Here is a 17277-nt window from a genome sequence, read left to right as displayed (position 1 = left end):
ATGCCATCTAAGCATAGAAGCCTTCTCTTGTTCCTATATTTTAATCTTCCCTGTTTCTGACATTTTTTCCTTGAGTACATCACCTTTGAAAGCCACCAAATGGCTTGGGCTGGGATAGAGGAAACAATAATTAGGGGGTTTCCTTGTTAAAGAAGAGAAGCAGGTGAAAAATTTATATATTTATTTTGGTGGAAAAACTAAATGTTATTACAGGCTTTTTAAAAAGATTATTAGCATTTAAAAGCTAATCAGATATCCTCCATATTTTATGATTTCTAAACCTTAATTCTATCTATAAATGAAACACTACATTTTTGCAATTATTAAATATTTATTTTTATATATACAAAAATATTTTACTTGGAATATACAATCTCACATGTTGAACATTTCAATAGTTTTTGTTTAGGACAGCATATGGAAATAAGTGAAAAGAAATTTATAGGGACAGTTTCTGAAAAATCAATACTTAATTGTAATGTAAGGAAAGTTTTATTTTTACAAGGACAGCAGTGATGTTTCTTTTATACAGGAACTAGTAGTACAATTATTTGGAAAGCAGTAGCAATTAAATTTTATTTTTAAACTTTTTCATCAGAAACATAACTTTAGCAGCTTGTTCAGCTTTTAATTTTAGATTGCTGACAAGCATTTTGCCCTCCATTAAAAAAAAAAGTTCTACAATTATTTCAAAGACTAGAGGTTAAAAAGAACATGCATTTGTGTTCAAAAATTAAAGATATACCAAACTGAAATGGAAAAAAAAAATCCCCAAAGCAAGGTTTTTACATCAAATACTCACCAGGCTCTAAGAGAACTCAACATGCAGAAAACTACACTTGCTGCTGAACCCTAGTGTTCATTCTTCTCCAGCAAAACCCTAGATCCCACTTCCTTAAAAATCAATGTTACCAAAGAAACAGGAGTTGGCAGTTCTTTTTAAAAGTGTACACATGGCCAAAGGAATATTTATCTTGTATTTAAATTACAGTTGGAGATGAGCTATTCCTCAAACCTGGTTCCACCTGAAACTATGAAGGCATTCCTCATTTGGACCATGTTTACCAGAACGAGCTTTAGGTCTTCAAAGCAATGTTTCTAAACTACTGCCTGCCTCTCATATTTAAGATGAAAACCACATATTTTAACTGGTGAAGACTTCTGCTTTGACAGTGATCATTTATAGCTGAGGAGTTTTGAATGCTCTGTTTTTTTCCACTTCCTCTAAGCTTCTGGCCACCTCGACTGATATGAGGAAAGCCAAATTTCAGGTATGGCCTGTTGTATTTATAAGTTTCTACCTCCAGCTTGCTGTTGCTGAAGTGCAACAAAGACATCTAGTTCCAACTTTTAAAATAAGACCTTGTGGCTTCTGCTTTGTGGAAGCAATAATACCTATTCAGTGGGACTCAAGACAGGTTTATAAGCATTGAATCATTCACCCTCCCAAGTACATAGCAGCATTTATATTCACTCTAGAGGTGTTCATTCAGTTTGTGCGGGGAATTAGAAAACAGTAAAAACTAGTATAGGAAAAAAGAAAAAGGGAAGAACTGTCACTTCTGGCTGATTCTGGTGTGTGGAGGCAAGTCAGATTTATCACAGCGCTGCGTTATCGGCCAACGGCGGTGAAGCAATTAGAAGAGAATGCAACTAAGATGTCTTCATGTTGGATTCAAGATCCACTAACTGGAGCTAACATTTCTCCCTATAAAGAAACAGACACTTTTAAAACTTAATACCATCGGTTAAACACTAGGGCTGTGGTGATAAATTTCAGGCATAAGAACTAAGGTAGGGAGAGTTAAGGGGCAAAGATCAGAATGCCTTGGATGTCAGAGTACTGGATTGCTCACATTTCATTTGATGTAAGAATTTGTTAAAGGTTTGGCTTTAAGAGTGGATTCTCAATGAACATGGACCTCCTAAGGTCACAAGAGAGAACAACAGACCCTCCTCAGAGCTGTTTTGAAACTGGAGGTAGAATTATTGAAAGGTGTGTACCATTTATTATGCTACCTCTGAAAGAGAAACATTTTAAAAGAACTAAAAGATAAGCAACCTCAATATAAGTGAATATGTATAATAAACACATAAAAGTAGCCTAAGAAGGATTTTTCAGTCTAGCATTTATCACATCAGAGTCACAAATTACTTCTTGTAATTTAAGGTGAAGACAAATACATAAGCTAGCCTTACTCAACTGGTGGAATATTAAAAGGAAAAGATAAATTCTATCAAAGGTCGCATGGTCAGAATCAGAATCTCAATTAGAAGTAGTACACCATCTCTATTTTTAACAAAACAGATTATTTTTAAAGTAGTGCAATGTACTGCAAAAGTGGTACAAACCATGCTTTAAAGTTCTTACCTTAGAAATGAGATATCATTGTTTCACTTTTTAGTGTATTAAAGATTCATTTTTGATTCTGTGCACTAAACCATTCCAGGAATACAAAAAGTAACATAATGAATTATGGGAAATACTAAAAAATGAATAAAACTTGAAGCTAACAAAAATGTAATTCAAAAACAATCTTACCTTTTAAGAATTATAGAATTATCTTCAAATACAGAGTATACTCAAAAAATGATGCTGAATTTATTAGTTGACTATATTCTTAAAAGCTTGTGAATATTCACTTGTACTATATACAATAATCCTATTATTTAAGATACTAAATTTTGCTCAAGAACTTAAAATACATTACAGATGTTATTACATGAATTCTCACAGCAAATCCATTGGAACAAGAGGAGGGCAGTTACCATAATCTCTAAGCCTGAACCATATCACAAATTCATTTGAAAGTTTAAAATAAGTTATTTCCCAAGATGCTGCCATCTAGAACTCTGTCCTTTTTTGCTTAGGGAAATTAAGTTATAATAATTTTCTGAGCTTAATTTCATCATATTTTTCAGAAAGGAGATTAGTATCTGCCTCAAAGTAAAACTAGAGCCTTATAAAACAATGTGAAAACTTTCAGAATGTCTAAGAATTTGGAGTAAACATTTAAGAACACTAGCTATAGTTACATGGGTGAACATATTTAGTTTTATTATTCATGTATTTTGGAAGAATGTTACATATTATACATATGGCTATATATATATATATATTATATATGGTGACTCAGACATTTAAAAAATGACCTATATATGTACATAAAAGTTCAGGATTTCTTTTTCCATATTTAGTAAAAAGATTCATTACTACAAAATTATTGGCTCCCTAGCCTGTGATTTCTGGAAAATGGAGTGTTGTTTCAGAAGTCATAAAAGTACGATGTTAAGTAATCAATCACTATTTTGACCAATTTTCAAAACTTTTATGTTCAAATATTTACCAGTTCAGATTAATTGTACCTAACTCCATGGCTATCCATCTTAAAAATCAACTCCAACCACCGGATAGGACACTTGTTGTTTTACATAACAGTAAGTACATAGTTAATGAATTTTTAAAGCAAAGATCATCTTTTATTGCCATTGGGATAGTACGGTCAAAGCAGTTAGTATGTGGCCATAATCTATAATGCTATGCTATTGTATTTTATTGCTAATTTGCATTATATCCTAAATTTGTGTTAATAACCAATTTATTCTTTTAAAGAAAACTTGTCCTGATAAGCTACTAAAAGTAAATTTACTAGATTCTAGAATCTAGGGTTCAGGCTACTATTGCTGTAATCATACTGGGTTTATGAAAGAATTTCTATTTTAGAAAGCTATATTCAGCAACTGTATAGTTAAGAATTGGCAAAAGTAAAAGTCCTGATGTATTAGATATTTGATAATATACAAATACCAGAAATTAAGACCGCATAATCAACACATGGCTGGAATAAAAGTGAAACTCTACTTGTAATGTATCACATATATTCCACTAGTTATAGTGTAACAGGACTTATCCAGGAACATCACCTCTACTGGTATTTGTACATTTGAAAATCAAAAATATATATGTATATACTATAGACATGCCCTGAATGCTGATGTGGACACACTCTGTCCACAAAGAATCCTCAGGTGCATTAATGTATTGGCACATGTTTTCCAAAGTCATATGCACGTGCATGTGTATCTTAACTATTACCAATTGTTCAGCATCATTTTAAACTGTTTTCTCTTCAGGAAAGCTAATTATTTTAGATATTTCCCATATGAGAAGTTCACACTTCACTGATTACAATACTCTCATTGCCTTGGGAGAACCCTGGGGCCTCTGGAATGCCTTGACCCAACAGAGCTCTACCAGGTCCAGCAGACTCAGATGGGACTTCACTTTCAAGTTCAATGACTCTACTGAGATACAGTGAACTTTTCTGAATTTATTCTCTTCAGTTCTGGCATCTAGACTGAAATAAACTAAACAGCATTATTTCTTTTTATATCATGGAGGATCTAGTATATATTAAGTAGTTAGTCATGAAAACCATTTATAATAGAAATCCTTTAAGTGTAGACTATTTTCTACATAATATGCATCTTATACCATATGAGAAGGCTAAAAATATTAATGATGTAAAAATCATCTCCATTATGTCACGACAGTTGAGATATTTTGTGGTTATTAAACTTCTTGTGCTGCTACAATGATCCCAAAGCTGTTCAAAGAGGCTCCGTGCAGCAGCATGAAGGCACACCGCAGAAGACCGCACATTTCCTGAGAACATGGAAATGAAATTTCTCTTAAAATTTACAGTGTTGAAACACTAAGTCATGACGCTGTGCTTTGATTCAGGTTGCTTTGAGAAGCCGAGAATTTGATGTAAATATATGTGGTTTAAAAGTTACCAAAGTTATTAAAAGGGTATAATCCATTTTACCACTAATTACCTATTCTAGGACAAGGAACATGGATTCGTGCTCTGGATATGAAACTCTAGAATAAAAAAATACCTACACATTTCCAATCTTAACAATACAGCAACTTGGATGTTTTGTTTCAAGATTTAAAGCAATGTGTGCATATTAGTGCTTATTGCCATGTATTTTCTCTTCCCTCTAAGCTCTTCCTAGCTGGTGTTCCAGGTGATAGCTCGGCTGAGGAGACAACAAATTCAACAACCAGGTGCCTGGTCTAACACAGACAATGATGATCACAAGCACCTAACCCTGTAGGTGTGAATACTGTTCCTGTGAAAAACTGGCAGCAATAGAAAACATGGCTAACTTAGTTTAATGATGAGCTACATCTGTACATATGTTTGAGGAAGAATTTATGCCATCCAAGAATCCTAAAGGAAGATATTAAACTGAGATGAATTTTTAGAATCTGAATATGTGAATGCATCTAAAGAGCTGTTTTCTATTAAACCAAAAGGTGTATTTCCTAACAGAAACGTAAAAAAAATATATAAAGCCTTACATAATATATATTATATAATACATACAATGTACATATTATATAATGTATATATTTTATATAGAAAAAACAGCTGACAATCATTTCCAAATCTCATAAGTTGTTCAATGGATTTGGTTCTCAACACAACAGATTTAACAAATCTACTAACAATCACATCACACTTCAAAAGCACGCCAATTGTTCACAAAATCCCCCACTTGGCAAACTTAGAGGCATTTTAAAGCATCACAGAAATTTGCAGAGGCATGATACATTTGCTGACCATATCCCAGTAAAAACCTGTCAAAAGCAGTAGGATCATTTTTGTCAAATTTCTACACGTGAAAATCAACTTTTTATGTGTCATTTTGCTATGTTACATGATAAGGCACTCTCTTAGCCTGCATGGTCTTACTTGCTGTGTACACATTCACTTGGCCTCAGCCTGTCATAGCAACAAATGAGAGTGCAAAGTATTGCTGTTCACTTTTCCCCTCAAGATGGAAATGAAGGGGAAAAAAACCCAATATATCTGCCTAAGTTAGAATGGATAGCCATGTATCTCTGAAACAATGAAACCATGTAGTGTTGAGCAGACTTCTGCTGTCAGACTTGGAAGGTACTGACATTCTGTACCTTGGAAGGGTCTGCTTCTGTAAGAATTTATATTAGGAAAGAAGGCCAATAACTACTGTTTTTTCCTAATAAGAGTAATTGACCCTTCACTAAATACTGAACTAAAGGACAGCTTTACAAAACTATTTCAAGTATTCATTATCACAGTGAAAATGGGAGACCAATGTGAGAATGAAGGATTTGAAAATTCCTTTGATGAAAAAGGCAAGGGTACTAAATCAAAACATATACAAAATGCTTCAACGCATTTCTTTATGTGGTATGAATAGAAAGATTATCCATAAAAAGTTAGAAAAATTAAGATAAATTATATATTAGTACACCTTCCCAACCACATTTTATATAAAAATTCAGAATAGTGTACTGGTATTTCAGTCTACACAATAAAAATGCCTGAACTTGGCAGATATCTTCTATCTGTGCATGTATTTTCTCAGTAGAAGGCTTATTTTTTGCAGTCACTTTTAAAAAGTTTTATTTCCATTATGAACCTATTGAATCATCAGTAAACCCAGCTGATTGGGACCCACTGTGGCTCCATTCTCAGCTTCTCTATGGCAGTTTGTAGTTTCTCAAAGGCTTTGTCTAGATTGTCGTTTATGATGATCAAATCAAAATAGTGGTTGTACGCTCTTTGAATCCGTGCACTTTCGTCCACTGTTTTCTTCAAGTCAGAGTCCTGTCAAAGAATGTTAAAAGGAAATGTTTCTATCACAACGTGTATTTACTTGCTTAAACACCAATTCAAAGTGAACATAAGTACGTTGGACTTTTGTTTATGGTGATTCTGACATTAATGCTCAAAATCTAATCTATACAGTGTTAAAACAGACATTACCATCTGTTCATATCCTAGTCTTTCCAGCGGTGTTCATGTTTGCTTTATGAGTATTCTGGATCTTCTGTTTCACCGATCTTAGAATAAGACTCCTAATTATTGCTGACAATAATCTTAGGGTGAAATCTAAGGTAATAAAAGAGTTATTGCAGTTTCTAGCCCAACTCTATCATGCTTTTCAAATGATTTTTTAAAAATTTGCATGTATATGTTATATCACTAGAAAAAGAATGCCAGATTTTCCCTTCTGTGGGTTTTTGTCTTGTTTCTTCATGGTCCATGAGGCCAGCTTAGGTTGTCAGTATAATGAAACCAAACTGGTAGGAGAGGAACAGAATATTATGCCATTTTTCTAGATCTTTGATTTGTACATAAAATCTGGGGTTGATCATTCCACGCTTGTTTAACCTGCTCATGAGTTTCATGAGTTTCCCAGCTCTGTAATCAATGATTTCAAATTAGCCAAGTGACCATGCTTCATCATCCAGGTTAGAAACTAGGTAATGACTTTGGGCATGGCCTAGTAAGAACCTGGCACTCCTTTCATCAGTGTTAATGCTCTTGAGAGCATCTGCCAGGACATACATGTTCCAAGTTGTAATAAGTGTGTAATGGTACATAATGTGTACCATTATGGGCACGGAAAGAGCTCAAAAATTTTTTATCTTATGGGTTCTGTAGATTATGGAAACCATTCTGCAGTGCCTGTTAAGCTCAAAGCCAAATATGCTGCCTATCGCTAGGAAAGAAAATATTAGAAATGTATTTTGAAGACTAACTACATGCTTCCTACCCTCATCAATACATACACACATATTTATTTAGCTAACATTGTTTATATTTTGTATAATATTTCCAGCCATTTTGGAATGATGTGAAGAATGAATAAGTAGTGGGTTCTACATGAGCAAGTATATTGCAACTACTTTGAAATTCCACAGTACTTCTACATTTTCTTCAAATATTTATTGAGTTCCTATTAAGATGTCTATAATGTTTCATCATCTGTAGATACAACAATGAATAAGACAGAGTGGGTTCCTATCCTCCAGAGACAGAGACAGATTAAAGGCAAAAAACACAAAAAGTTCCAAGTTGTAATAAGTACTACTATAAAAGAAACCAATCAGGAACAAAGAATTTTGAAAATTCTCCTTTAGAAAGAGTGATTACAAAGACACCAAGTAAATGACATTTAAGTCGAGAACTATAGTGGGGGAAAGAGCATTCTAGGCAGAGAAAACAGCAATGCAAAATCTGGGAGGGAAATGACCCTGATATTTTTAAGATACTGAAAGACCAGGATGGATGGAGGAATGGAGGGACTGAGGACAGAGGTGAGACCTTGAGATGAGTATGAGAGCTAGGTTGTAGAGAACTCACATGCAATAGAAAGGTCACACTGGCTTGTGATGGAGAAAGAGGAGATGAAATGAAACCAGATTGGAAATACATTCTGGTGATAAATTCATCAAGATTGGCTGATGGGTTGGATATGAAAAGTGATGAATGAATGAATGAATCAATCAAGATGTAAAATAAGTTGTAGAAAATGCAGAGCTGGGGAGTGGGAGTAGGGAGAGCACAATTTTTTTTGGAGAAACACAATGTTCTGTTTTGTACGTGTTAAGTTTAAAATGTTTCAGGAGACATCCAAGTGCAGATGTAAGCTAAGTACCAATGGTTTATGCAAGGTAGGAGCTCTGAGTTCTGGGTTACCTATACACTAACAAGGAATCATCAGTATAATGATGGTATATAAGAAAATGAGTTTTGTGAAAATACCAAAAGGGAAGTATAGAGAGAAATGAGTTCCGAATTAGGCCTGAGGGATACTATGCTTACATTTCAGTTAATATTTTCACTGACATCTCTAAGTCAGTTGGAAACAATTAAAATATCTTTAGTTGTGCAAACAACCTCGATTCAACTTGAAAACAATTCTTATGTATTACAGTCATGAGCAATCTGCTTCATTTAAAAAAAAAAAGGGAGATTCTCTAAATATATTGGTAAGTGGAAAATGCAAACTACTCAGTACAATAGACTACTTTTTAAAGTAAATGAGGGAGGGACACCTACATACTTGCTTATATTTAAAAAAAATATGAAAATGATCTATGTAGGTGGGAATGGAGATGACAGAGAAAAGCTAGATTTTTCTGTTAAGATTTACTTCAGAACTATGGAATGTATAGAAATATACAACAAAACTAAATACAAATAAAAAAAAAAAGAGCAATACCTAAAAATCAAAAGCAAAATGAAACAAACTTTTTTTTTTTTTTTTTTTATTAGAGACAGAGAAAGAGAGAGGCAGAGACACAGGCAGAGGCTCCATGCAGAGAGCCTGACTTGGGACCCGATCCAGGGTCTCCAGGATCATGCCCTGGGCTGAAGGCAGTGCTAAACCGCTAAGCCACCAGGGCGGCCCATAAACTTGTTTCAAGTTGATGATTTAAGCACACAGAAAGGAATTATTTCAGTGACTTTAAAATAATACCCAGTGGGATGTATCTTAGGAACAGTTTTTTAAAAGCCTGAAACTTAAATGTTTTTATACTGTTGGTATTGATATTGTTACTTAGAAATTACATACACACACACACATATTGTTTACTTGTATATACAGTGGGTTCTTAGTTTATATATGTAAAGTAAGAAATTATGTTAATGTCATCTGGAACCAAGATTTTCAACATAAGGAAAAAAATATAGAGTCAAAGAAGTAAAATAATGTAAAGTTCAAATTGGAACTCTCAAATTGAACAAATGACGTGTGTTTTTTAAAAAACGAAAATGTATTTCCTATATCTGGCCACTGAAAAGCCCGGAAATAAGAAGCAAATAAGTTGAGCACATAACTGTAGCACCTATACGGTCTCTAAATACCATTTCCAACGGAAAGGAACCAGGTTTTTTGGATGGCTGGTTCTAGGCCTGGGCCAAGAAAAGTGCAAAAAAACCTGGAACAGCTTGTCTAACTAAGAAGTAAAGATTTATCAAAGATTATTAGGTTATGTTAAAAAGACTCAAAAGACAAGCTGAACATTCATTCCTGCAAGCAAAACATAGGCCGATTTAAACATCAAAAAGAGTAGTAACTAAACTAAGTACAGAGGGAAAGTATTCCAAGGGACTTTAAAACAACTGACTGTATATACTCAGATAAACCTTAAGGACAAAAAACCCCCACAACAAAACAAAACAAAACACAGTTCGTGGTAATCACATCTGGCAATGTTGGATGTACTTATTGTTGTGTGTGTACACTGGGATAAAGCAAATGAGCAATTATGTGATATTCTAAGTCTAACATTCCCAGTGTTTTTGAGAACTGGGATACTCAGTACTCAGAATGGAGATATCCATAAGATAAAAGAGGTTAAATAAAAGCCTTCATTTTCTAATTTGAATAGGAAGTAGCAGTATGAATTCATGATAGTTTCTTTCAAACATGCAACAGAAAAACATATATCCTAGTTCTGTCTACCTGAAAGACATAGCTAGAAAAAATGATCAATCTTGTGACAACATGCACTCCTGGTAGTAGGGTCTTAAAACACTATTTACTCTAAAAGAAACCAGAGCTTCTTGAAGAAACAGCTGATAACTGGCCTAGAATAGGATATGTACAAGAGGAGCTTGGAGCATCTGTCATACCAGAGATGAGCAAGTAAGCTGAGACTACTGGGCTCATGAAGTAACTTTGCAAGGGACAACTTGATACACTCCTATTGGTCAAAGATGGGACAATTTGAGCATCAATAAGAAAAACTGTAATAGAGTAACTACATCAAAAACTCACATTAGGTGCTCATAATGAAACTAAAAAACAAAGAAAACAAACCTTCTTTGACCAGCTGTTACTTCTGGAGGCTCTCAGAACAATCCATTATTCTGAAAGTGGACTCATAAAAAGTATCAGCATATACCCTGACTTTCCTATATGAACTCTACTTCAATCAACCAGTTGAGGAAAAGTTATTTCTTTTTTTTTTTTTTTTGGAAAAGTTATTTCTTAGAAGAACTCTAGTTTATAAATTCAGAATGAGGGCAGCCCGGATGGCTCAGCGGTTTAGCGCCGCCTTCAGCCCAGGGCGTGATCCTGGAGACCCGGGATCGGGTCCTGTATCCGGCTCCCTGCATGGAGCCTGCTTCTCCCTCTTCCTGTGTGTCTTTCATGAATAAACAAATAAAATCTTTAAAAAAATAAAAAATAAAAAATAAATTCAGAATGACAAACTGAATATTATCATCTTACAATTCCTAAACAAATAAGTGATTCGGGCAAAGATGAATAAAGCTTGCCAAAATCACTAGGTAAAAAGCTACTGGGGAACTTTACAGATCAGGCTCACAACATCTGAATCCACTGATTAACCTTATTAGAAAAAGAGCAAGCCTTTCATATGCCTCAAAATGTAATAAAACAAGAAGTACCAGTTATTAATTATTCTTGGGGAAAAAAGTAAACCTGTATCTGATCAAGCCTCTATCAGTTCACAGGAAATATGGGCAACAAAGGGAAATGACACAGTGGGGACAGAATTGGTAAAATCTAGACTTTGTAGCACTCTATAGGATAACTGATCCAAATTTTGTTTTGTTTTGTTTTTGTTAGAGGAAGGGCTTGATCTCATGACCCAGAGATCATGATATGAGCCCAAATCAAGAGTCAAATGCTTATCAACTGAGCCACCCAGGTGCCCTAACCCATTTTTTTGAACAACTAAAATTGAAGGCTACAAAAGAGGGGAGGGGGGATCCCTGGGTGGCGCAGCGGTTTGGCGCTTGCCTTTGGCCCAGGGCGCGATCCTGGAGACCCGGGATCAAATCCCACGTCAGGCTCCTGGTGCATGGAGCCTGCTTCTCCCTCTGCCTGTGTCTCTGACTCTCTCTCTATCATAAATAAATTTAAAAAAAAAAATTAAAAAAAAAAATTAAAAAAAAAAAGAGGGGAGGGTGGGAAGTGAGAATTTACAGATTAGAGCAGAGTAAAGGGATGTCTGCTTCCAGCTAAGATGTAGTAACAGATATTAAACTAACGCTACCATTGGATAATGAAAACAAAAAACGTATGGAAAAACAGTTTTTAAGACCTTGAGCATGAGGCAACAGAAGACTGATATCTCAGAGAAACAAATGAAATGAGCCCTAAAACTAACCCAACTGTCTTGAAAGACTTTCTAGGCTGCAGTATACAAGGTGGAGCCCAGAAATAGCCTATCCAATATTCCAAGTTGGGACAGATCTAAGAGCCCAGAGACCAGGGTGGCAAGAGTTCACAGGACAGAATACGTGAACAAAATAGCAGCATGGAGAGAAAACTTCAGAGACTGGCAAACCTTCCCCTCTTCCAGCATACAGCTGTATACCAAGCAGGGCAGTGTAAACCTACCTGAGGCCACCAAACGATCACCACAAAAAAATGAAAAGTATTCAACCTGAGCCAGGGACAGGACCTCTTCAATATGCACAGGCCATTTGGTAGAGTCCTCAAATGGTCTTGCCTCAGGATGGAGAACTGCCCCTAGATTAAGAACTGTTCTGGTCTTACATAACATTTTAAAAGCAACACCTGAAAGGAACAAACCATCTCTCAACAAGTACATCCTCGAACAAAAGCTCACAATGTCTTGCACCTAATAAAAAATTGCTAGGAAAAGCAGCAGGAAAATATGGCCAATGTGAGAAGAAAAGTCATTCAAGTCAAAACTGATCCAGAACTGACACAAATGTCAGAATTAGTACGTGATGACATGAAAATATTATTATAACTGTATTTCAGATATTCAAAAAGTTAAGTAGAGACTTGGAGAAACCTGAAAAAGAACAAACAGGATTAACACTGTGTAATTTCAGAATTAGTGTGAAGAAGTAGAAATAGTGTGGGAAGAAGTAGATGCAGTGGGAAGGAGGAATCCTGAAGGAGCACAAGGACACCCTTGGAGGTGATGGACATGTATATTATCCTGACTGTGATAGCTTTTATGGGTGTTTCCATATGCCCAGATTTACCAAGTTGTGCACTTGTAGTATGTACAGTTTATTATATGTCAATTATCCTCAACTAAGCTGGGGGGAAAAAAGAAATTTAGAAGATATCAAGTAAATGCAACGTGTTCATCTTGTTTGGATCCAATTTGAACAAATCAACTGTAAAAAAAATTATAAATCTTGGAGAAATTCAAATATAGATAGTATATTGATATTAAGAAGTTGCCCTTATTTTCTTGTATTAATGGTGTTATGGTTATATTTTAAAAGTCTTTATCTTTTAGAGAGAGATAAAGTATTTGCAGTTGACATATGAAAGATTTGCTTTAAAATAATTCAAGATAGGGTGGAAGTGAAGAGAGGTCTAATTGAAACAGAAATGGCTGCACATTACTGAAGCTAGGTGATGGGAATATGGAAGTTCTCATTTTTTTCCCCTTTGTATGTATTTTAAATTTCCCATAAGATGAAAAGAGAGAGGAGAACAAGAGAAAACAGGTAACAGGAACTAAAAGTCAGAACAACCAGTAGTAAACCTTATGATGAATATGCTTGTTAATGGTCTTGGAGCCCAGTTTCCTCATTGATAAAATGAAAGTTGGATTTATATGCATATTTTAATATTGCTCCATTTCATTTACATAGGAGGAATAAACTTGTGTTTTAAAATAAAGTGAATGATTATTTTTAAGTAAAAGCCATAATATTCCAAATCCTAGCTACATCTAATGAATTTTTATTCTGCAATACATCATATAGTATATTTCATTAATATGAGTAGAATTAAACATGCCCAGAAAGAAAAAAGAAAAAAATCTTAGGAGTAAAATAATATTGTCAGCCTAAAAAGAACTGCTCACCGTCAAAAGCTTAGTCGTGATACCAGCATCCACCACTGCCTTGTGCATGGCACGTAATGTCTCTAGTTCTGGAGCAGCAATAAATACAACATAGGGCATGAATTCGGATGTCCTCAGCACTTTCAGGGCCTGTGTAGAAGAATAATTACAAACTAATTTATATGGGATTAAAATTTGAATTATGTTACCCTTTAATTTATACTAAATGCTAACTAATCAAAGTCTATCTGCCCTCTAAGGATTAAGGATGTAATTTAATACTTGCCCCCTTCTATCCTTTTGATTTCATATATTTCTTTCCTAAAATAGTGATCCATTAACTATGTTCTGACCTCAGTCATACTACCTTTTAATTCTCAGAAAAAGGAAAGTATTGAACTTAATGATCCAAAAATCATCAAGAATAATGTAAATGCTTTCTCTGTTACTTGTAGAATTCTGTTAATATTGAAAAAGCAGAAATAATCTGTGTCTACTGACAGTGGTTAAATAAATTAATATACATTTGTACTACAAAACACTATGGAGCAATTACAAAGAACTAAGCTAAAGAATCTATACAGAATTTTCCTATTTATGTAACAGAGGAAAATAGAAAACCCATAAAAAACTAATAAAATGATATATCTATATATCTGTATTTAAGGCATACTAAAATGACAAAGATATATACCAAACTATTAATAATTATCTCTGAGTACGGAAGTTGGGTTGAATGTAGTGGGGTGAGAAGAGGTCGGAGAGAGAGAGAAGGAATGAGAATGAAGAGAATGGTGTGTGTGTGTGTGTGTGTGTGTGTGTGTGTGTGTGTGTGTGTGTGTGTATTGGTTGGGAAGGTGTGGGACTTTAATTCTTTATTCTTTGTTGTAGCTTTGTTGAAATTTTAAAATTAATATTTCCTAATGTGTATTTACACATTACTTGAGCAAGTAAGTAAATATTAAACTTCTATCAAGTTCTATTGTTATCTAAACCTCTGTGGCCTAATTATTGATCAGAGATTTATCTAACTAGATGTGGATGCGTATTAAGGTTCTCTATTACCAACAGGTGATAGAGAGAAAGAGGCACCCTCAAAATTTGAAAATAAAACCAAACAAAAACTTCACAGGAATTAAAAATTTAAAGCAACTTTGGAATCCATGCAGCTTACTTGTGGGTTGACATCCAAAATGCAAGTTCGTCCAGTTTGGACAACTTCAAGAATAGAATCAATTTTGGTTCCATAGAGATTTCCTTCATATTCCCCATGTTCCAAATATTTTCCAGCTTTAATATCTGCTTCCATCTCAGAACGTGACACAAATTTATATGCCTGACCATCTTTTTCATCTTCCCTTGGTTTCCGTGAAGTAACTAAATGTTGAGAATTTATACAAAGAGAATGCAGGATATTAAAATTGATACCAAAATGCACAAGGTACCTAAGATTTCAGACACAATGCCATTTAGTTCAGAGGTTGGCAAATTATGACCTAAGGCCAAATCTGGTCTGCTTCTTATTTTTGTAAATAAAATATTATTAAACCATAGCTATGGCTCATTTGTTTTATTACCTATGGTTTCATTCATTTTACAATGGTAAAGTGGTGGTGACAGAGACCAGATGGCACACAAAATCTAAAATATTTGCTATGTAGCTCTTGAATTAAAAAGTTTGTTGACTCCTAACCTACAGGAATGTTTTAAGAGGTAGTCCCCAATACACACAATTTATATTTTTAAAAAAGTGCTTTATAAAGTCAGCTTGAATCTGAAAATATATTAACCTAGAAGCAGAGCCTTAAATTTAAATTCTTAACTATGAGGAGTCCTACTAAGCATGAGGTATATTGTAAGTGAAGATCTTTTCCAGTTGCCACCAGCATTCCCCTTCTCCTTAAGGAATATCAATTATATTCTTTCTTTACACTTGAACACTTACTAATTGAGCAACTCAACAAGAGCAAAATTCTATTTTTAGTCAGTATTATCAATCTTCTGAAATGTAGTTTTATCCACAAATTATCCTTTTCCTCACCCTAACACTAAACCTTCTTTTAGCTTACTGCTTACTGATATTCTGAAATGTTAATTGTTCTTTACCCTGGTGGTGGATCTAGTCATACTTGATGTCATTATGTTCTACTAACTTCCTCTACTCTAACCTACAGTATTTTTTTTTCCTGAGAGAATAACAGTTAATAGACCAAGTCAAAATTTAGAGGATTGTTTTTGTCTGATAGGTTAGAGTTCTGAATACTTACAGAGATATACAACTCCTTTGCAACTTGGGCTAGCTAGCACAGGAAAGGATATTCTCTTTTAAACTGCTGCAAAGATGCAGTTAGGTACTCTCTACCAATTTGTTAACACTAGTTTGGAAGAAGAAAAGTAATTTGTGTGTGTGTATGTGATTTTCCAGTTTAGCCTTAATTTAATCTAGGCTAGGTCAGATATAAAATCAAGTTCTTATATGTGAAGAATATCTGATGAAATCATTAAGCACATGCAATTAAAAAGTAATCCAGATCAAAAAATGACAATATTTTGACTATGTGTAATAAGCATAGCACATTAAGAAAGCCTTTATAAGAACAGAATGAACTTCAAATTCAAGCTCAATAATAAGGGTCTAATTTATAAATGAGATCATTAGGTATAAGAAGACTCCTTTTCTTCCTCTGTGGTTTCCTGGCTCAGCCTTGAGGGTGATCATCCCAGACATCCCAGTCAAGTAACTTAAAGATCCTCAAGATGCTATGATGCCTTTTCATATTAAAAAAATGTGTGATGTCTAAGGTTTCTGGAATTATTCACCAGAGGTGATATGGTAAAACATCTAAGGTAATTTTAAATTTCCCAAATAAATACATAGTAGGACCTGGCTCAATATCTGTGAATATAATTTTAGAAGAATACTGTTTTTTGGTGAAGCTCTACAATGAAACCATATATAGGAATGTGCTGCTTGAAATAAATATGTATAGGTACACACACTGCCCCATCACAACCTCCATGCTAAGGGAAACTTAATTATTATCAAAATGTTTTTAGTTTACAAGTAAATTAAAAAAATATCTATTTAGAGAGGTAGAAAGAGTGAGCACACATATAAGCAGGGAAGAAAGAGACGGAGAGAGAATCTCAAGGAGACTCTGCCCTGAGCACAGAGCCCAACACAGGGCTTGCCCCCACAACCAGGAGATTGTGACCTGAGTGAAATTAAGAGCCAGATGTTTGGGACGCCTGGGTGGCTCAGTGGTTGAGCATCTGCCTTCAGCTCAGGGTGTGATCCCAGGCCTGGGGATCAAGTCCTCCATCGGGCTCCCTGTGAGGAGCCTGCTTCTCCCTCTGCCTATGCCTCTTCCATTCTCTCTGGGTCTCTCATGAATAAAAAAATAGAATCTTAAAAAAAAAAAAAAAAAAGAGCCAGATGCTTAACTGAGCCACCAGATGCCCCTAGTTTATAAAGATTTTATTTATTCATTCATGAGACACACACACAGAGAGAGAGGCAGAGACAGGCAGAGGGAGAAGCAGGCTCCATGCAGGGAGCCTGATGTGGGACTTGATCCCGGGACTCCAGGATCATACCCTGGGCCGAAGGCAGG

The 17277-nt window shown here is 34.8% G+C and overlaps 1 protein-coding gene across 9 annotated transcripts in view; it reads right to left on the bottom strand.

The window, feature by feature from the left end:
- Positions 1–311: 311 nt before the first annotated feature.
- PALS2 (protein associated with LIN7 2, MAGUK p55 family member) overlaps positions 312–17277 on the bottom strand; it is a 112950-nt gene continuing 95984 nt past the window's right edge. For 7 of the 9 annotated variants that reach the window (XM_025993125.2, XM_025993123.2, XM_072764565.1 and 4 more), the window contains 3 exons: positions 14838–15040; positions 13685–13813; positions 6217–6665 (listed from right to left, as the gene is read on the bottom strand). In XM_025993125.2, the coding sequence (XP_025848910.1) occupies positions 6489–6665; positions 13685–13813; positions 14838–15040 (509 nt within the window). In that variant the 3' untranslated portion in view covers positions 6217–6488. Of the gene's footprint in view, positions 6666–13684; positions 13814–14837; positions 15041–17277 lie in introns of all 9 variants that reach the window. The other 2 variants (XM_025993121.2, XM_072764568.1) reach the window with 1 other exon arrangement.

Source organism: Vulpes vulpes, chromosome 7, assembly GCF_048418805.1.
Source record: "Vulpes vulpes isolate BD-2025 chromosome 7, VulVul3, whole genome shotgun sequence".
NCBI classification, from domain to species: domain Eukaryota; kingdom Metazoa; phylum Chordata; class Mammalia; order Carnivora; family Canidae; genus Vulpes; species Vulpes vulpes.
Note: the sequence above shows the minus strand (reverse complement) of the source record. Positions and strands in the feature narration are given on the sequence as shown.